We start from the raw sequence: 21,670 nt of genomic DNA on the forward strand, positions 1-21,670 counted from the left end.
CTGGTTTTAGCAGCCTGCCACACTCGAGACATGTTGCTGGCCACATGGGGAGAGTGCCTTTGTCACTCTGTGGCCAGTAACAAAGCCTGCACTGGGTGGAGATGCTATCACCTCCCCCAGGCAGGAGCTGTAACACCTGGCGGTGAGCCTCAAAGGCTCACCCCCTTTGTTCCAGCACCACAGGGCACTCCAGCTAGTGGAGTTGCCCGCCCCCTCCGGCCCCACTTTTGGCGGCAAGGCCGGAGGAATTAATGAGAAAAACAAGGAGTCGTCACTGGCCAGTCAGGACAGCCCCTAAGGTGCCCTGAGCTGAAGTGACTCTAACTTATAGAAATCCTCCATCTTGCAGATGGAGGATTCCCCCAATAGGGATAGGAATGTGACTCCCTCCCCTTGAGAGGAGGCACAAAGAGGGTGTACCCACCCTCAGGGTTAGTAGCCATTGGCTACTAACCCCCCAGACCTAAACACGCCCTTGAATTTAGTATTTAAGGGCTCCCCTGAACCTAAGAATTTAGATTCCTGCAACTTAAAGAAGAAGAGGACTGCTGAGCTGAAAAACCCTGCAGAGAAGAAGACACCAACTGCTTTGGCCCCAGCCCTACCGGCCTGTCTCCCTCCTTCAGAAGAAAACTGCTCCAGCGACGCTTTCCCCAGGACCAGCGACCTCTGAATCCTCAGAGGACTGCCCTGCTTCCAAAAGACCAAGAAACTCACGAGGACAGCGGCCCTGTTCAACAAAGACTGCAACTTTGTTTCCAGAGGAGCAGATTTAAAGACCCCTGCAATCCTCGCAAGAAGCGTGAGACTTGCAACACTGCACCCGGCGACCCCGACTCGACTGGTGGAGAAACAACGCTACAGGGAGGACCCCCAGGCGACTCAGACTGTGAGTAACCAAAGTTGTCCCCCCTGAGCCCCCACAGCGACACCTGCAGAGGGAATCCCGAGGCTCCCCCTGACCGCGACTGCCTGACTCTAAAATCCCGACGGCTGGAAAAGACCCTGCACCCGCAGCCCCAGCACCTGAAGGATCGGAACTCCAGTGCAGGAGTGACCCCCAGGAGGCCCTCTCCCTTGCCCAGGTGGTGGCTACCCCGAGGAGCCCCCCCTTGCCTGCCTATTGAAAACCCGACGCGTGTTTGCACACTGCACCCGGCCGCCCCAGTGCCACTGAGGGTGTACTTTTTGTGTGAGCTTGTGAAGGGTGCCCTACAAAACCCCCCTGGTCTGCCCTCCGAAGACGCGGGTACTTACCTGCTGGCAGTCTGGAACCGGGGCACCCCCTTCTCCATTGAAGCCTATGTGTTTTGGGCACCACTTTGACCTCTGCACCTGACCGGCCCTGAGCTGCTGGTGTGGTGACTTTGGGGTTGCTCTGAACCCCCCAACGGTGGGCTACCTTGGACCCCAATTTGAACCCCGTAGGTGGTTTACTTACCTGCAAGAACTAACCTTACTTTACCTCCCCCAGGAACTGTGAAAATTGCACTAAGTGTCCACTTTTGAAATAGCTATGTGTTTTCTGTAAAGTATATATGCTATTGTGATTATTCAAAGTTCCTAAAGTACTTACCTGCAATACCTTTCAAATGAGATATTACATGTAGAATTTGAACCTGTGGTTCTTAAAATAAACTAAGAAAATATATTTTTCTATAACAAAACCTATTGGCCTGGAATTGTCTGAGTGTGTGTTCCTCATTTATTGCCTGTGTGTATGTACAACAAATGCTTAACACTACTCCTTTGATAAGCCTACTGCTCGACCACACTACCACAAAATAGAGCATTAGTATTATCTCTTTTTGCCACTATCTTACCTCCAAGGGGAACCCTTGGACTCTGTGCATACTATTCCTTACTTTGAAATAGTGCATACAGAGCCAACTTCCTACAAGGGGTACCAGAGATTTTTCTAAGATATGAGGTCATCGCATAAAGGGACAACATGCAACCCATCACCCAGTGGGGTGCCCCAGGCCTCTTCCTGATGTCAGAGCTCTGCTGCCAAAGGCTCCATTGCCAGTGAGAAAAGTAGGGGGAAGAGAGGAAAGCCCTGACGGGTCCCTACGATTGGGATTTGCCTAGAAATGGCAGAGCCAGTTTTGACTGATCAGAGGTTGCGTGTGTAACAACTGTACTAATCGAAAAAAGGATGACCAGCTAGTCTGTTACCACTCTTGGTGGCTGTCTTGGAGTAAGTCCAAGATCAAGTCAAAAGACAAGACTTGCAGCAAACTCAAAATAGCCTAACAGATTTCGCCATCATGCCACTGAAGCTCCAGGGTGGAGTTTGTGCAGTTAGAGGTTGAAAGACCAGCATCTGAGATTGACGCCAACGCACCCAAATGTTCTCTAGCCATTGGCGATTGTGCAGCAGATTCACACCTTTAAGGAGGTGATGCTGCAGGTTAAAATGTTTCTGGGTTCATCTGGTGTGCATTTTGTGTCCCGTGGTTCCAGTTGGACTTGTACTGGCAGGCCCACACCATTTGCTTACTCACCCCATTGAGCTTCAGCCTGAACATCCAGGCAGAATCCTTACTGGACATGCCTTTTGATGGAGCCAGCTAGGAAAGAAGCATATTCCACTCTGCAACGCTTTGGGGATAGTTTGGCTGAGGCTTGCTCCTAGGAAATACTTTCCCTTCTCACTTGTTTCACCAGCAGTACTGTAAGTTTTGGGTTTCTTGTGGAGACTTGCCTACCAACAGAGGCAGCCCATACAACTTGTCAAGCCTTTTCATGGCTTCAATGGGAGAGATACAGAGGATGGGTTCACCGGCCTACGTGGCAGTCACATGCTGCAACCACCTCACCTGGTGATATGGGACGGTAAGAGTTAGACTTTGTTTTTGACCACCCCGCTGGTGTGGACTTACTTTAGACCAATTGGGCCCTCAAAGTTCTTCAGTTTGGTTATGGTCTCCCTGCATCGTGGCCAGGTATTAATAGATCATGTCGACATCCTAGCTAGAGGAGTTCAGACGCTACTTGCCAGGGGTGTTATCAGGTAGCTTCTGAGACAGACTGGGGAACGAAAGATGGGAGAAGAGCCAAGGCCGATCTTGGGTCTCACTTTCTGAATGCCTTTTCCAGGTACAACTAGTGAATAATTTTGATGATGGCATAGGGCCTGGTGACTTTGGCTCTCAGAGCCTGAGTGTTATCCATGCCAAACCTGCCGTTCCTGAAGGCCTTTCCTTCTTGTTTTAATTGTGATTTGCAATGCAGATCTTTAGTGGAAAGATAAGGGACTATTCCCTCCTCTTGACATCTGAACGGAATATAGCTGTTTTGAGTGCACTAGAAGGTTGTTTAGCATTGTTCAAAATGGCCATACACTCTTTAGAAAAAATAATATACATTTCCACATTGTATCATTGTATAATTTCAGCAGCCAGGCTAAGCGCCAAGTTCACTGATGGAAGGTTGGGATCCAGGATTTCATACTTGAGTAGGGGATCTGGTCTGCACAGCAGCCTCTTTATGGGTGCATCGATACACATGTGCTTCTCCCTGAAATAACGAGTGTACCTTGGGTAACGTCTTGCGAGTCATCTATTGACTGATTACTGTTAAGTTGTCTAAAGCCTTGGTGTCTTACACATCAACAATGTTGCAATAAGAGTAGTGTAGGAGGGTATAACATTTCAACGACCCAGGGCTTCATAGGATTTCCAGGCTAGAGGCCTGCTACAGGTAAATATATTTTGTTCAAATTATTCTTCAGGTTAACATAGTATTCCTGCAAGATGTTCATGCATTTCTTTTTTATGTGCCTGGCTGTTTATTGTAAGGAAAGCTGAAGTCACTATGATCAAGTTTTATCTACTGTGGTGTTCGGTCTGTAAGGGGTTGCATATGCATGCTATGCTGCAAGATGTTTTCTGTAATTCGCAAGTTTGTTCTTGTGCCCTTGTGCTTTCGGCAGTTCTAGAATTGTCTTTTTGTCTTGACTAATGCTGTTTTTTTTTTTCTCTGTTTCCCTAGCTCTTGGATCAGTGTTTAGCTCCTGACACTTCAGGTGACGGTACAGGCTGTGACAATATGACCTGCATCATTGTGCGCTTTGATCCCAGGCTGAAACCCTTTTCAGAAGGCAGTAAGAGAAAACTAGAAGAAGCAGAATCCGCGGTGGAGGAGAACTGCAGTGAAACCAACAAGAAGCTAAGAAAGGAATAGCAGTTGGTGGCAAAGTAGAAGAAGCTTCTGCCATCTCTCTGCCAGGATTTATTACCAGACTGTATTTTTTAAACTTGCAGAACTTGAGACTTTTAAAAGTGTTGTACTTTTTTTAGCCTTAGTCAAAGGCCACTGTTTGTGTCCCTGAGATTGAGAAGGGGTGGGAAGGTCGTAAGGAGGGGCTGGTTAATCGCACTGTTCATTTGTAATCATTCCAAGAGTTCAAGTTTCCACTGGAGTCTGCGTCGTCTGAACATGAAGATTTGCAATTTTAATAATAAAAAACATCAGCGAAATCTGAACCTTTAGCAGAAGCCAAAAGGCGTGTGATGCTTGTGGCAGTTCCACACCAAGGATGACCGGATCTGTATGTTTTGTGTGAAATCCGATGCCATTTATTGTCTGGAGGTGCATGTTGCAACATCTCTGTGGTTGTCACCATATTTGTGCCTGTGACCGTTCCGTTTCCTGGGTTAGGGGTGGAGGTGGCAAATACATTTTCACCTGTTTCAGATTAATTTGATTTGTTAGCACCTTAGTTAAAGTGATGGGATTTTTTTCTTCGTCTGTGAAGATGTCCAAGTCTAGTGCTGTTGTGATTCACACAATGGCTGTATGTTGTGTATTCAATGAAACTGTTTGTTTCTCAAACTAAAAGCCCAGGAAAGGATTTAAGAGTTTGTGGTTTGTTTTGTAGAACCTCTTAAAGGGCCAGGTTCGAGTCCTACAGCTAATAAATATTTTCCTTTGACTAGGATACCACCCTGGGTAGTTTCTCAAATGAAATCGTTGGAGACCGCATGGATTGTGGCAGGATGGATCAATGTACGGATACATTTATTTGGCTGATCGTTGTTGTTTTTTTGTCATAGTGATAGTCACAGAGAGACCTAACAATCTGCAGTCAGCTCTGGTAATTATCGGTTAATATGGTTAACATATCCCCAATTAACCCGCATTTCTTGTATCACCAGCAAATTTATTATTTTTTCTTATTACCGAAGTAACCAGCCCCCCATTGCTTTAAAAAGTTACTTTTTTCATTGCTCCTGTTGTGTATTTTGGACTTTCTACCTAAAAAGGGTATCTTTTCACAAAAGAATATAGTCAATAAAAGACACTCGGGGCAGTCTTCATGTTGTTCATGTATGTTTTCACAAAGCTCTTAACTTTGCCTTCTTAATTTACTTGCCTTCCTAATCCTCCTTAACTGTGCCTTCCTAACTTAATAGACTTCTTAAACCTTGCTTCTGTGTTCCATGTACCTCCAGAGTGGTTCACCCTGTGTTGGTAGCTTGTCTTTTTATTTTAAATATATTTTGAGATATTAAAAGAATGCATAGGATACGACAAAATAGAGAATACTTTTAAAACAAGTATGTCGGCAGGTGTCTTGTACATAGGCATATGAATGTATACAACTAAAGTTGGGAAATTGCAACAACATGATGCGTAGTCTTGTTGGAGGCCCTAGCAGACCTGATGAAGCTAAGTTTGGTTGGTCCTATAAAGTGACCTGGTTGATCCTCGCCAAACGTGAGTGGTGGCATTTTGTTCATATGCTTATTCCTGTTTTACAGGTTTTGATAAGGATTTTTTGTTAACCTGTTTTAAAACTCTGAGGAGTACCTAGGGTACCACTTTATATGCAGCATGACTGATTCATCTTAAATGATATGTCAACTTGCAGTCCTCTGGTTTTGTGAACCGTTTAGTGCAGTAGTGTTTAGTCCCTTTAATATAAAGGAAACATATCCACTTTTGGCAAGTAAACTGCTAAGTTTAAATAATTTTGGTTTTGTTTTCCAGTTTGCTTTTCGCTTTGTATAATGTGAATGTCAGAAAGTTATAGGGTTCGGTCTAGGAGTGAAGTCCTCTGGACAATGTTTAGAGGTAGTTCTAACTCCTACATCTGGTATTCAAATTATTCTTTGCTGCAACAGGTTTGGAGTGCTCCTGTAGCCCGATGCCCAGGACAAGTCTTCTTGTTCCTTTTGTCCTTTGGACAAGTAGGGTCAGCCACCTGCAGTGGAAACCCTTTGCTGCCAGTTATAGTACCTCTTTATGGTTGTGGGTTGTTTGTTTGCCTAACAATATGTACCCAAATTGTAAGATGTTCGAAGATTTCTAAATGATGTATCATTTTCAAAGCATGAGAGCACTTAAAGGAAATGCTGTGCGCTTAGCTTGGATTGCTAAGGGTGCTTCCAATATAAAAACATGGGCACGTTTGCAAACGTTAATAATTTGTGCAACAATTTTGGGCTATATTTAGTTCTGCAGGCATTTACCTATAACTAAGGAGCATTTTAGAAGAAGAATTGCACCAAGATTAGTGGTTTCTTGCTTTCAACATAAATGACATACCAAATGTTTTGCGCTGTGAATCTTTTCTGGATTCACCTGTTGTGCATTATTCTGCCACTTTGTTGGGTGTGAAATTGCCTTTATACTCCTTTTTTTATTTTCCTGAAGGTGCCAACCAGTAGATGGATATAGAGCCATCCTCTGTGACGTTATACATATGCCCACAATCCACACACATGCACACCCCAGTGCATGTTTGCCAACTTCAAATTATGTTTTTGTTATTTGGTTAAAAAGGAAAATTCAGAAAACAAACTTGCTGAAAGCAGACTGCGGACATCGAGGGAAAGTCTGCTGTCTCTGGTTTTTCATTTGGGTTGTGAACACATGAGTTGGAGAATGTAAGGATGGGCAGCGGGGAGTCTTTTTGAGAGATGTAAAATAATCTATTAAGGTATTTCCCAAAATGCCACCACAAACTCACTGTAAACAAATAGTTTGTAACCTCTGCCTGCCTAAAGGCCGTAAGTCTGACTGTAAGGCTTGCAAGGACTCTGCCTTCCTAGGACTCTAAATTGAAGATAAACTGGGGTGCAAACTCTGCTGTTATGCAGTTACAGGCCAGATAGTCCTTACTGAATGAACTGGGACTGTTGAGCGAGGAGGAGCTGTTTAAAGAGACTAAAGTGGTGTAGGGAGAAGGGTCTGACTTTTAGTTGATCTCAATGGAAGAGACTACAAAAAGGGCACCAAATGACCCACAACACAAAGTGCATGGCTGAGGTGCCCTAGAGTTGCAGTGGGGCCAAGCCAAAACACTGTCTCAAAGACCTTACACAACCAACGCTTCAGTATTCAAAGGGATTATAAAAGAGCCCCACGGGTTGTAACACTGACACCAGTAGGGACAAACCTTCAGCTTCTAAAGGGGACTGAGATTGGAGTCAGGAAAAAGTCAAATGGGAAGGAGATTTTGAATCTGCAGAGGAAACCCCATGATGCCAAGCAATGGGAACTCAAAGTTGAAAGGAATAATTAACCCATGGCCGAAATAGAATCCCTTATCCCAAAGAAGAAAAAAAATGATAATGCTGTCACAGGGTTTAGAGAACCTGCAAGAATTGAGAAGAGTAGAGTAAGACCCAACAAGATGAACAGGGAGTGACAGCCTCCAACAACCCTTGAATCTCAAGAAAACAGGGTGTCTTCTATGAAGCTGGAGAAGAGTGTAAGCAAGATATGCTTCAGGCATCAGAGCCCACAAAAAGAGGCACTCACTAGGTGAGTTTAAGAATTTATAGACTTTTATCCATTGGGACCATTAGCTGCGGTTGATATCCATATCTCATCATTAAGAAGGGAGAAGACACATGGGGTGCAGTTGGAAGAGAAACATACACCTGCATTGTGCCTGCTAGAAACCTACTCCCTTCACAAGAAAGAATCCGTACCTCCCAATGTTGCCATAGACATTTAAAAGAACCAGTGGCATTTGAAGAACCAGCATCTTTCGTGGCTGTTTGACCCATGGTGACCATACAGTTTGAAGTTACCCTCTTCTTAGAAAAAGGGAACTGCATGGTGACCATAGACTTTAAGAACTACTTTTATAACAAGCACATGAAATAGTGCAGGTTTGTGGTAAATGATTTAAGTTACCATTTTAGTGCTTCTTTTTCGGATATAATCAACAAAGAGGGTGTTTACAAAATGTCAGTGGTGGCAGCTCACTTGAGAAGGCAAGGGGATACATGTGTGTTCCTAACTGGATCACTGACTAGTAAAGGTAAAAGTCTGATAGAGATCTCTAGTTGCAGATTCCTTACCTTCGAATTTCCCCCCCAGGCGTCAGACTGGATCTGGAGATTTTTCTTTGAGCAGTAACCTTGAGCTTTCAGGTGTCGTTGGTTGCCTCCACTTGCATCAGTGGTGTTGGGTTAACCATGATGATGTTGCGGTATGATATAGGCACCACCCTGGTATGTTGAAGTCAGTTCTTTTCTATCCGCACCAGCCTATGGGCAGATATGAAGAGAGCTACCCTCCCCTTTTTTTTTTTTTTGGTCTTTTAACTGACTTCGACCATTTTGTTGAGTTTTTTTCACAATTTTTTGGCACGTACAGAATGTCATGTAACACTGGTTTCAAGAGACTTATATCACAGCATGATGACGGTGATGGATTCACACCTCGTTGAAGCTCTAGGCCTCCATCTTCGGAGCCTGTTTCTGGGTTGACAGTGTGCCTCCCTGAATTTCCAGGCGCCAGAGTACCCCAGCCAAACTCAAAAATCTGAGGTATGTGCCTCGTATTTGGCAGACCCACCCCCCTGCAACGCCTTCGGGCCCAGTGGGGTAGGAGGCCCCTCGCCTGACACTGGCATGCTTTCTCCCCCCGACTGTGGCTATGGAGGAGGGGGTGTAGTATTCTATGGTGATGAGAAAGGCAGCTGAGGCCCTCTGCCTTGAGTATCTACTGTGGCAATCAGGACTAACCTAACTGAGGTGCTTCAGCCTGGGGCTTCCACCTTGGAGCCCCCTCTTACCTTTTAATGAAGCTCTCACTGTTGTCCTTCTGGGTACCTTGTCCAGACCCAGCACAGGGGCTGCTGTGAACAGGACAGTTGCCCGCTGCCATTGGCCTGCGCTGAATGACCCTAAATCAGAGTTTGGATCAACTTGGGAAGAAAATGTTCTCTTCCTCCAGTCTCACTTTGAGGTCTCTGAACACTGCATGCCTTTTGGGCCGCTATTCCCATACCCTATGGGACACGGTCCCGCAGGTGCTGGCAAGGGTCCCTGAGTAGGCTGGGCCATTCTCACCCAAGCTGTTGCTGACGGGAGAGATGCAGCCAAGTTCACTATACATTGTGGGCTGGACACAAGTGACTCACTGGGTAGATTGGTTGCATTGACGGTGGCCTTACGGCGCCACTCCTGGTTGAGGATGTCCCACAATCACTCATGGACATGCCTTTGATGGCACCTGGCTCTTCGTAGACAAAGCGGACTTGGCGCTCAATGGGTACTGCTTTGTCCCTTGGCCTCGCAGCTGCTCATTACAACTCCTAATCACCACCTCCCCCGGTCCACATTTCACCTCCTTTTGTGGCTACAGAAAGAGCACCCAACCGCATCCATTCCCCCTCCAGCCACTGAGCCGTGCATGCTGCATAGCCTCTGCGGACACGTGATCCCACATGCTCCTAAATCAGGGAGCCAGTCGTCCACCACTGCCCCTGCTGCAGCCTCCAAACCTTCCCAGTCTATTGCTCTATCCTGGTCCAGCTGGTGGCAGGATCGGCCATCACCTGCACCACTTGGAGTCCACCACAACAGACAGGTGGGTTTTCGCAAATAGTCTGAAGGGGCTATTCTCCTCCCTTTTGCGACTACCCCACCAGCCGTGCCACCATCCTACGATAGGATGACTGAGGATCACCTGGCACTTCTCCTCGAGGAAGTTACGGCTCTCTTGGCCAAAGGAGCCATAGAGAGGGTCCCTGTGCCAGAAGTAGGCAGTGGTTCTTATTCCCACTACTTTCTAGTGCCCAAAAAGGACAAGGGCCACCGTCCTATCCTAGACCTCTGGTCCCCCCCCAGTCTCTTCCTCAGAAAGGAGATGTTCAAAATGCTCACTCTGGCTCACATCCTATCTGCCCTGGAGACTGGATGGTCGCGTTGGACTTGCAGGACGCCTACCTTTACATTCCTGTCCTGCCTGCCCAGAGATGTTTCTTGCGGTTCGTGGTAGGTCACAGGCACTTTCAGTTTACTGTGCTTCCCTTTGGCCTTACCAGCCAGCACCTCTTGGGTGTTCACAAAGTGATGGGGGTAGTAGCAGCTCACCTGTGCCGGTTAGGGATTTGTCTTCCCCTACCTCGATGACTGGCTGAGGGCAAGCTTGCTCCAGGCTGTTGCCTCCCACCTCCAGACTACGGCTAACCTCCTGCATTCGCTGGGGTTCTCTATAAACATGCCAAAGTCACACCTGACTCCCTCTCGGACACTCATCGTAGCTGTTCTGGACACATTGCAGTTTTGGGCCTATCCTACCGAGCGGTGAGTCCAGGATATTCAGGCTATGATACCGATGTTTCAGCCACTGTCAGGGGTTTCGATGAGAATTACTCTGAGGCTGTTGGGCCTTATGGCTTCCTGCATACTGCTGGTCACGCATGCCAGATGGCATGTGCAGTCTCAGCAGTGGGACCCAATATTCCATTGGGCATAGCATCAAGGGAATCTCTCTAACATGATCGAGATCTCGGAGAGAACTGTGCAAGATCTGCAGTGGTGGCTTTTGTGTCAGAGGCACATCCTTCTCCCATCCCCAACCTGATCAGACAGTAGTGACATATGCGTCACTCCTGGGATCGGGCAGCCACATGGTGGAGACGGAGATCAGAGGTGTCTGGTCTCTGATGGAGTCCAGGCTCCACATCAATCTCCTGGAGCTCAGGGTGATCAGGCTTGCATTGAAAGCATTCCTTCCCTCTCTCCAAGGGAAAGTGGTGCAGGTGCTCACAGACAACACCACTGCCATGTGGTACTGCAACAAGAAGGGAGGAGTGGGGTTGTGGTCACTTTGTCAATAGGCTCTGCTCCTCTGGACATGGCTGGAACGTCAAGGCATATTCCTAGTAGTTCAACATCTGGTGGGCTCTCTGAACGCCAGAGCAGGCAAACTCAGCCATTGGCGATCATGAATGGTGTCTTCATCCAATGTGGTGTAAGGTCCCATTCAGCAGTGGGGAGAACCTTGGTTAGATCTGTTCGCCTCCGCAGAGATCACGCAATGTGGAAGCTGTTTTGCATGTTGGAGTTTCCAATGCGGCACTTGCTTGCCAACACTGTCTCTCTTGGATCTCGGTGGCGGCACAGGTCAGCATCAAACACAGACCTTCAGCGGTACCGGGGAGGCCAGGTGCAGGGTCGGGCACCCAATGCATTTCAGTGGCGTGACCCTGGGGTCACAAATATGCTGCAGGCTGGGTCCAGGGAGTGGGTTGCAGAAAACCGAAAGCTGGATAGGTAGGAGAGAAGCCTGCTAGATGTTGCTGGACTGTCGATCGGATTCCCCAGGGCCTGGCGGCTGCAGGTATGTGGGTACCTTTGGGTGTCGGGAATCTTCATCTGATCTGATTGTGGTCGGGGGGACATGTATGTCCTCTGAATTCAGGCTGCAGGTGTCATTGTGTTGGCCAGGAAGGGTCAACCTAGGATGGACTTGGGGGGGGGGGGGGGGGGGTCAGAATCGCATGGGGACCTTCTCTGGACTGGTGGGCCACCTGGAATTGGGCCAGCGGTGTCAGGTGCAGAGTGGGCAGGGCTCTCTGATCTGGGGGCAGTTCTAGAGTCCTCCTTGGATGTTTCTTGTGGACAGGGCCACTGTCTTCTGGAGTTCTTTGTTCTCTGGGGGTTTGTAGAAGTCGCTGATCCTGAAGGATGCATTGCCTTTTGTAGCAGGAGTTCTGGCACTACAGACAGGCCGGTAGGGCTCGGGCCAAGTCAGTTGTCATCTGGAGTCTTCACTGCTTGAGTTGACTCTTGAGTCCTCCTTCTTGAGGTTGCCAGGAATCTGAAGAGCAAGGTTCAGGGGTGCCCCTAAATATTAGATTATGGGGTGTTACATAGGGGAGTAGCCAATGTCTACTGTCCCTGAGGGTGGCTATAAACTTCCTGTGCCCATTTCCTTTTGGGGATGGGAGGGGTATATTCCTGTCTCTATTGGCTATTCTCTTCCAAAGCAAGTGTAAGGAAATGCCTCCTTGGCATGGTTGCCCCCTGACTTTTTGCCTTTGCTGATGCTATGTTTACAATTGAAAGTGTGCTGAGGCCTGCTAACCAGGCCCCAGCACCAGTGTTCTTTCCCTAACCTGTACTTTTGTATCCACAATTGGCAGACCCTGGCATCCAGACAAGTCCCTTGTAACTGGTACTTCTAGTACCAAGGGCCCTGATGCCAAGGAAGGTCTCTAAGGGCTGCAGCATGTCTTATGCCACCCTGGAGACCTCTCACTCAGCACAGACACACTGCTTGCCAACTTGTGTGTGCTAGTGAGGACAAAACGAGTAAGTCGACATGGCACTCCCCTCAGGGTGCCATGCCAGCCTCTCACTGCCTATGCAGTATAGGTAAGACACCCCTCTAGCAGGCCTTACAGCCCTAAGGCAGGGTGCACTATACCATAGGTGAGGGTACCAGTGCATGAGCATGGTACCCCTACAGTGTCTAAACAAAACCTTAGACATTGTAAGTGCAGGGTAGCCATAAGAGTATATGGTCTGGGAGTCTGTCAAACACGAACTCCACAGCACCATAATGGCTACACTGAAAACTGGGAAGTTTGGTATCAAACTTCTCAGCACAATAAATGCACACTGATGCCAGTGTACATTTTATTGCAAAATACACCACAGAGGGCACCTTAGAGGTGCCCCCTGAAACTTAACCGACTGTCTGTGTAGGCTGACTAGTTCCAGCAGCCTGCCACACCAGAGACATGTTGCTGGCCCCATGGGGAGAGTGCCTTTGTCACTCTGAGGCCAGTAACAAAGCCTGCACTGGGTGGAGATGCTAACACCTCCCCCAGGCAGGAGCTGTGACACCTGGCGGTGAGCCTCAAAGGCTCACCCCTTTGTCACAGCCCAGCAGGGCACTCCAGCTTAGTGGAGTTGCCCGCCCCCTCCGGCCACGGCCCCCACTTTTGGCGGCAAGGCTGGAGGGAACAAAGAAAGCAACAAGGAGGAGTCACTGGCCAGTCAGGACAGCCCCTAAGGTGTCCTGAGCTGAAGTGACTCTAACTTTTAGAAATCCTCCATCTTGCAGATGGAGGATTCCCCCAATAGGGTTAGGATTGTGACCCCCTCCCCTTGGGAGGAGGCACAAAGAGGGTGTACCCACCCTCAGGGCTAGTAGCCATTGGCTACTAACCCCCCAGACCTAAACACGCCCTTAAATTTAGTATTTAAGGGCTACCCTGAACCCTAGAAAATTAGATTCCTGCAACTACAAGAAGGACTGCCTAGCTGAAAACCCCTGCAGAGGAAGACCAGAAGACGACAACTGCCTTGGCTCCAGAAACTCACCGGCCTGTCTCCTGCCTTCCAAAGATCCTGCTCCAGCGACGCCTTCCAAAGGGACCAGCGACCTCGACATCCTCTGAGGACTGCCCCTGCTTCGAAAAGACAAGAAACTCCCGAGGACAGCGGACCTGCTCCAAGAAAAGCTGCAACTTTGTTTCCAGCAGCTTTAAAGAACCCTGCAAGCTCCCCGCAAGAAGCGTGAGACTTGCAACACTGCACCCGGCGACCCCGACTCGGCTGGTGGCGATCCAACACCTCAGGAGGGACCCCAGGACTACTCTAAGACTGTGAGTATAAAAACCTGTCCCCCCTGAGCCCCCACAGCGCCGCCTGCAGAGGGAATCCCGAGGCTTCCCCTGACCGCGACTCTTTGAATCCTAAGTCCCGACAACTGGGAGAGACCCTGCACCCGCAGCCCCCAGGACCTGAAGGACCGGACTTTCACTGGAGAAGTGACCCCCAGGAGTCCCTCTCCCTTGCCCAAGTGGAGGTTTCCCCGAGGAACCCCCCCCTTGCCTGCCTGCAGCGCTGAAGAGATCCCGAGATCTCTCATAGACTAACATTGAAAACCCGACGCTTGTTTCTACACTGCACCCGGCCGCCCCCGCGCTGCTGAGGGTGAAATTTCTGTGTGGGCTTGTGTCCCCCCCGGTGCCCTACAAAACCCCCCTGGTCTGCCCTCCGAAGACGCGGGTACTTACCTGCAAACAGACCGGAACCGGGGCACCCCCTTCTCTCCATTCTAGCCTATGTGTTTTAGGTACCACTTTGAACTCTGCACCTGACCGGCCCTGAGCTGCTGGTGTGGTGACTTTGGGGTTGCTCTGAACCCCCAACGGTGGGCTACCTTGGACCAAGAACTAAGCCCTGTAAGTGTCTTACTTACCTGGTTAACCTAACAAATACTTACCTCCCCTAGGAACTGTGAAAATTGCACTAAGTGTCCACTTTTAAAACAGCTATTTGTGAATAACTTGAAAAGTATACATGCAATTTTTATGATTTAAAGTTCCTAAAGTACTTACCTGCAATACCTTTCGAATGAGATATTACATGTAGAATTTGAACCTGTGGTTCTTAAAATAAACTAAGAAAAGATATTTTTCTATACAAAAACCTATTGGCTGGATTTGTCTCTGAGTGTGTGTACCTCATTTATTGTCTGTGTATGTACAACAAATGCTTAACACTGCTCCTTGGATAAGCCTACTGCTCGACCACACTACCACAAAATAGAGCATTAGTATTATCTATTTTTACCACTATTTTACCTCTAAGGGGAACCCTTGGACTCTGTGCATGCTATTCCTTACTTTGAAATAGCACATACAGAGCCAACTTCCTACATTGGTGGATCAGCGGTGGGGTACAAGACTTTGCATTTGCTGGACTACTCAGCCAATACCTGATCACACGACAAATTCCAAAATTGTCATTAGAAATTCATTTTTGCAATTTGAAAGTTTTCTAAATTCTTAAAAGTCCTGCTAGGGCCTTGTGTGTTAAGTCCCTGTTTAGCATTGTCTTTTTAGAGTTTAAAAGTTTGTTAAAAGTTTGAAATTAGATTCTAGAAACAGTTTTAGATTCTTAAAGTATTCCAACTCTTAGCAGAATAATGTCTGATACAGAGATGCAGGTGGTGGAACTCGACACCACACCTTACCTCCATCTTAAGATGAGGGAGCTAAGGTCTCTCTGTAATATAAAGAAAATAACCATTGGCTCCAGACCTACCAAAATTCAGCTCCAGGAGCTGTTGGCAGAGTTTGAAAAAGCCAACCCCTCTGATGATGACATCACAGAGGAAGAAATTAGTGACTTGGAGGCCAATGTCCCTCCTCCAGTCCTAAATAGGGAGAACAGGACCCCTCAAGTCCTGTCTCCAACTGTGTTAGTCAGAAATGGTGAGTCCCTCACAGGAGGGTCCCACATTTCTGAAATCACTGAGGATGCTCTCAGTGAAGATGACCTCCTGTTAGCCAGGATGGCCAGAAGATTGGCTTTAGAGAGACAGCTCCTAGCCATAGAAAGGGAAAGACAAGAGATGGGCCTAGGACCCATCAATGGTGGCAGCAATATAAATAGGGTCAGAGATTCTCCTGACATGTTAAAAATCCCCAAGGGGATTGTGACAAAATATGAAGATGGTGATGACATCACCAAGTGGTTCACAGCTTTTGAGAGGGCTTGTGTAACCAGAAAAGTGAACAGATCTCACTGGGGTGCTCTCCTTTGGGAAATGTTCACAGGAAAGTGTAGGGATAGACTCCTCACACTCTCTGGAAAAGATGCAGAATCTTATGACCTCATGAAGGGTACCCTGATTGAGGGCTTTGGATTCTCCACTGAGGAGTACAGGATTAGGTTCAGGGGGGCTCAAAAATCCTCGAGCCAGACCTGGGTTGACTTTGTTGACTACTCAGTGAAAACACTAGATGGTTGGATTCAAGGCAGTGGTGTAAGTAATTATGATGGGCTGTACAATTTATTTGTGAAAGAACACCTATTAAGTAATTGTTTCAATGATAAACTGCATCAGCATCTGGTAGACCTAGGACCAATTTCTCCCCAAGAATTGGGAAAGAAGGCGGACCATTGGGTCAAGACAAGGGTGTCCAAGACTTCAACAGGGGGTGACCAAAAGAAAGGGGTCACAAAGACTCCCCAGGGGAAGGGTGATGAGACAACCAAAACTAAAAATAGTAAAGAGTCTTCTACAGGCCCCCAAAAACCTGCACAGGAGGGTGGGCCCAGAGCCTCTTCACAAAACAATGGGTACAAGGGTAAAAACTTTGATCCCAAAAAGGCCTGGTGTCATAGCTGTAAACAGCATGGACACCAAACTGGAGACAAGGCCTGTCCCAAGAAAGGTTCCACTCCAAACTCCCCTCCAGGTAACACTGGCATGGCTAGTCTCCAAGTGGGATCAACAGTGTGCCCAGAGCAAATCAGGGTCCACACTGAAGCTACTCTAGTTTCTGAGGGTGGGGTGGATTTAGCCACACTAGCTGTCTGGCCGCCTAACATGCAAAAATACAGACAGCAACTCTTAATTAATGGGACTAGAATAGAGGGCCTGAGGGATACAGGTGCCAGTGTCACCATGGTGACAGAGAAACTGGTTTCCCCTGGCCAATACCTGACTGGAAAAACTTACACAGTCACCAACGCTGACAATCAGAGAAAAGTACATCCCATGTCAATGGTTACTTTAGAATGGGGGAGGGGTCAATGGCCTGAAACAGGTGGTGGTCTCCTCAAATATCCCAGTGGACTGTCTGCTTGGAAATGACCTGGAGTCCTCAGCATGGGCTGAGGTAGAACTAAAAACCCATGCAGCAATGCTGGGTATCCCTGAACTGGTGTGTGTGAAAACAAGAGCACAATGCAAGGCACAGGGTGAACAAGTAGAGCTGGAGTCTGGAAGAATGGCCCAGCCTACCAAGAGAACAGGAAAGTCAGTTGGGAAACCAACTGCAACACAGCAAAAGAAAGGGAACCTCTCTTCTCAGGAAGAAGTTCTGCCCTCTGAGGGAACTGAGCCTTTGGAGCTTGAACCTTACCAGGTTGAGCTCTTAGGCCCAGGGGGACCCTCAAGGGAGGAGCTGTGTAAGGGACAAGAAACCTGTCCCTCTCTTGAAGGCCTTAGGCAGCAAGCTGCTGAAGAGTCCAAAGGCAAGAAAAATGGAACACATAGGGTCTATTGGGAAGATGGGCTCCTGTACACTGAGGCCAGAGACCCCAAACCTGGTGCCACTAGGAGAGTGGTAGTGCCTCAGCTGTTCAGGAAGTTCATCCTAACATTGGCCCATGACATTCCCCTTGCTGGACATTTGGGACAAACCAAGACGTGGGAGAGGTTAGTCAACCACTTCTACTGGCCCAATATGTCCAACATGGTTAAGGAGTTTTGCCTCTCCTGCCCCACCTGTCAAGCCAGTGGTAAGACAGGTGGGCATCCAAAGGCCCCCCCTCATTCCACTTCCAGTGGAGGGGGTTCCCTTTGAAAGAGTGGGTGTGGACATAGTTGGTCCACTAGAACCTCCCACAGCCTCAGGAAACATGTATATCCTGGTAGTAGTGGATCATGCTACCAGGTATCCTGAAGCTATTCCTCTTAGGTCGACTACTGCCCCTGCAGTAGCCAAGGCCCTCATTGGTATCTTTACCAGAGTGGGTTTCCCTAAGGAGGTGGTGTCTGACAGAGGTACCAACTTCATGTCAGCATACCTAAAGCACATGTGGAATGAGTGTGGAGTGACTTATAAATTCACTACACCATACCATCCACAAACTAATGGCTTGGTTGAGAGATTCAACAAGACATTAAAAGGCATGATCATGGGGCTCCCAGAAAAACTCAAAAGGAGATGGGATGTCCTCCTGCCATGTCTGCTTTTCGCTTACAGGGAGGTACCACAGAAGGGAGTAGGGTTCTCACCCTTTGAACTTCTGTTTGGTCATCCTGTAAGGGGACCACTTGCCCTTGTTAAAGAAGGCTGGGAGAGACCTCTCCATGAGCCTAAACAGGACATAGTGGACTATGTACTTGGCCTTCGCTCTAGAATGGCAGAGTACATGGAAAAGGCAACCAAAAACCTTGAGGCCAGCCAACAACTCCAGAAGTTTTGGTATGACCAAAAGGCTGCACTGGTTGAGTTCCAACCAGGGCAGAAAGTCTGGGTTCTGGAGCCTGTGGCTCCCAGGGCACTCCAGGACAAATGGAGTGGCCCTTACCCAGTGCTAGAAAGGAAGAGTCAGGTCACCTACCTGGTGGACCTGGGCACAAGCAGGAGCCCCAAGAGGGTGATCCATGTGAACCGCCTTAAGCTCTTCCATGACAGGGCTGATGTGAATCTGTTGATGGTAACAGATGAGGATCAGGAGGCAGAGAGTGATCCTCTCCCTGATCTTCTGTCATCAGACCCAAAAGATGGCACAGTAGATGGAGTGATCTACTCAGACACCCTCTCTGGCCAACAGCAAGCTGATTGTAGGAGAGTCCTACAACAGTTTCCTGAACTCTTCTCCTTAACCCCTGGTCAGACACACCTGTGTACCCATGATGTGGACACAGGAGACAGCATGCCTGTCAAAAACAAAATCTTTAGACAGTCTGACCATGTTAAGGAAAGCATCAAGGTGGAAGTCCACAAGATGCTGGAACTGGGAGTAATTGAGCGCTCTGACAGCCCCTGGGCTAGCCCAGTGGTCTTAGTCCCCAAACCTCACACCAAAGATGGAAAGAAAGAGATGAGGTTTTGTGTGGACTACAGAGGGCTCAATTCTGTCACCAAGACAGATGCTCATCCAATTCCAAGAGCTGATGAGCTCATAGACAAATTAGGTGCTGCCAAATTCTTAAGTACCTTTGACTTGACAGCAGGGTACTGGCAAATAAAAATGGCACCTGGAGCAAAAGAGAAAACAGCATTCTCCACACCTGATGGGCATTATCAGTTTACTGTTATGCCCTTTGGTTTAAAGAATGCCCCTGCCACCTTCCAAAGGTTGGTGAATCAAGTCCTTGCTGGTTTGGAGTCCTTTAGCACAGCTTATCTTGATGATATTGCTGTCTTTAGCTCCACCTGGCAGGATCACCTGGTCCACCTGAAGAAGGTTTTGAAGGCTCTGCAATCTGCAGGCCTCTCTATCAAGGCATCCAAATGCCAGATAGGGCAGGGAACTGTGGTTTACTTGGGCCACCTTGTAGGTGGAGGCCAAGTTCAGCCACTCCAACCCAAGATCCAGACTATTCTGGACTGGGTAGCTCCAAAAACCCAGACTCAAGTCAGGGCATTCCTTGGCTTGACTGGGTATTACAGGAGGTTTGTGAAGGGATATGGATCCATTGTGACAGCCCTCACTGAACTCACCTCCAAGAAAATGCCCAAGAAAGTGAACTGGACAGTGGAATGCCAACAGGCCTTTGACACCCTGAAACAAGCAATGTGCTCAGCACCAGTTCTAAAAGCTCCAGATTATTCTAAGCAGTTCATTGTGCAGACTGATGCCTCTGAACATGGGATAGGGGCAGTTTTGTCCCAAACAAATGATGATGGCCTTGACCAGCCTGTTGCTTTCATTAGCAGGAGGTTACTCCCCAGGGAGCAGCGTTGGAGTGCCATTGAGAGGGAGGCCTTTGCTGTGGTTTGGTCCCTGAAGAAGCTGAGACCATACCTCTTTGGGACTCACTTCCTAGTTCAAACTGACCACAGACCTCTCAAATGGCTGATGCAAATGAAAGGTGAAAATCCTAAACTGTTGAGGTGGTCCATCTCCCTACAGGGAATGGACTTTATAGTGGAACACAGACCTGGGACTGCCCATGCCAATGCAGATGGCCTTTCCAGGTTCTTCCACTTAGAAAATGAAGACTCTCTTGGGAAAGGTTAGTCTCATCCTCTTTCGTTTGGGGGGGGTTGTGTAAGGAAATGCCTCCTTGGCATGGTTGCCCCCTGACTTTTTGCCTTTGCTGATGCTATGTTTACAATTGAAAGTGTGCTGAGGCCTGCTAACCAGGCTTCTTTCCCTAACCTGTACTTTTGTATCCACAATTGGCAGACCCTGGCATCCAGACAAGTCCCTTGTAACTGGTACTTCTAGTACCAAGGGCCCTGATGCCAAGGAAGGTCTCTAAGGGCTGCAGCATGTCTTATGCCACCCTGGAGACCTCTCACTCAGCACAGACACACTGCTTGCCAGCTTGTGTGTGCTAGTGAGGACAAAACGAGTAAGTCGACATGGCACTCCCCTCAGGGTGCCATGCCAGCCTCTCACTGCCTATGCAGTATAGGTAAGACACCCCTCTAGCAGGCCTTACAGCCCTAAGGCAGGGTGCACTATACCATAGGTGAGGGTACCAGTGCATGAGCATGGTACCCCTACAGTGTCTAAACAAAACCTTAGACATTGTAAGTGCAGGGTAGCCATAAGAGTATATGGTCTGGGAGTCTGTCAAACACGAACTCCACAGCACCATAATGGCTACACTGAAAACTGGGAAGTTTGGTATCAAACTTCTCAGCACAATAAATGCACACTGATGCCAGTGTACATTTTATTGCAAAATACACCACAGAGGGCACCTTAGAGGTGCCCCCTGAAACTTAACCGACTGTCTGTGTAGGCTGACTAGTTCCAGCAGCCTGCCACACCAGAGACATGTTGCTGGCCCCATGGGGAGAGTGCCTTTGTCACTCTGAGGCCAGTAACAAAGCCTGCACTGGGTGGAGATGCTAACACCTCCCCCAGGCAGGAGCTGTGACACCTGGCGGTGAGCCTCAAAGGCTCACCCCTTTGTCACAGCCCAGCAGGGCACTCCAGCTTAGTGGAGTTGCCCGCCCCCTCCGGCCACGGCCCCCACTTTTGGCGGCAAGGCTGGAGGGAACAAAGAAAGCAACAAGGAGGAGTCACTGGCCAGTCAGGACAGCCCCTAAGGTGTCCTGAGCTGAAGTGACTCTAACTTTTAGAAATCCTCCATCTTGCAGATGGAGGATTCCCCCAATAGGGTTAGGATTGTGACCCCCTCCCCTTGGGAGGAGGCACAAAGAGGGTGTACCCACCCTCAGGGCTAGTAGCCATTGGCTACTAACCCCCCAGACCTAAACACGCCCTTAAATTTAGTATTTAAGGGCTACCCTGAACCCTAGAAAATTTGATTCCTGCAACTACAAGAAGGACTGCCTAGCTGAAAACCCCTGCAGAGGAAGACCAGAAGACGACAACTGCCTTGGCTCCAGAAACTCACCGGCCTGTCTCCTGCCTTCCAAAGATCCTGCTCCAGCGACGCCTTCCAAAGGGACCAGCGACCTCGACATCCTCTGAGGACTGCCCCTGCTTCGAAAAGACAAGAAACTCCCGAGGACAGCGGACCTGCTCCAAGAAAAGCTGCAACTTTGTTTCCAGCAGCTTTAAAGAACCCTGCAAGCTCCCCGCAAGAAGCGTGAGACTTGCAACACTGCACCCGGCGACCCCGACTCGGCTGGTGGCGATCCAACACCTCAGGAGGGACCCCAGGACTACTCTAAGACTGTGAGTACAAAAACCTGTCCCCCCTGAGCCCCCACAGCGCCGCCTGCAGAGGG

The 21,670-nt window shown here is 48.4% G+C and overlaps 1 protein-coding gene across 1 annotated transcript in view; it reads left to right on the top strand.

The window, feature by feature from the left end:
* Window positions 1-5,320, top strand: part of PPM1G (protein phosphatase, Mg2+/Mn2+ dependent 1G) — a 217,583-nt gene extending 212,263 nt beyond the window's left edge. The window contains exon 10 of the mRNA XM_069233575.1: window positions 3,997-5,320. Within this exon, the coding sequence (XP_069089676.1) occupies window positions 3,997-4,188 (192 nt within the window). The 3' untranslated portion in view covers window positions 4,189-5,320. The remainder of the gene's footprint in view (window positions 1-3,996) is intronic.
* The last annotated feature ends 16,350 nt before the right edge of the window (window positions 5,321-21,670 follow it).

The sequence above is a fragment of the Pleurodeles waltl genome, chromosome 5 (assembly GCF_031143425.1).
Source record: "Pleurodeles waltl isolate 20211129_DDA chromosome 5, aPleWal1.hap1.20221129, whole genome shotgun sequence".
Taxonomy (NCBI): domain Eukaryota; kingdom Metazoa; phylum Chordata; class Amphibia; order Caudata; family Salamandridae; genus Pleurodeles; species Pleurodeles waltl.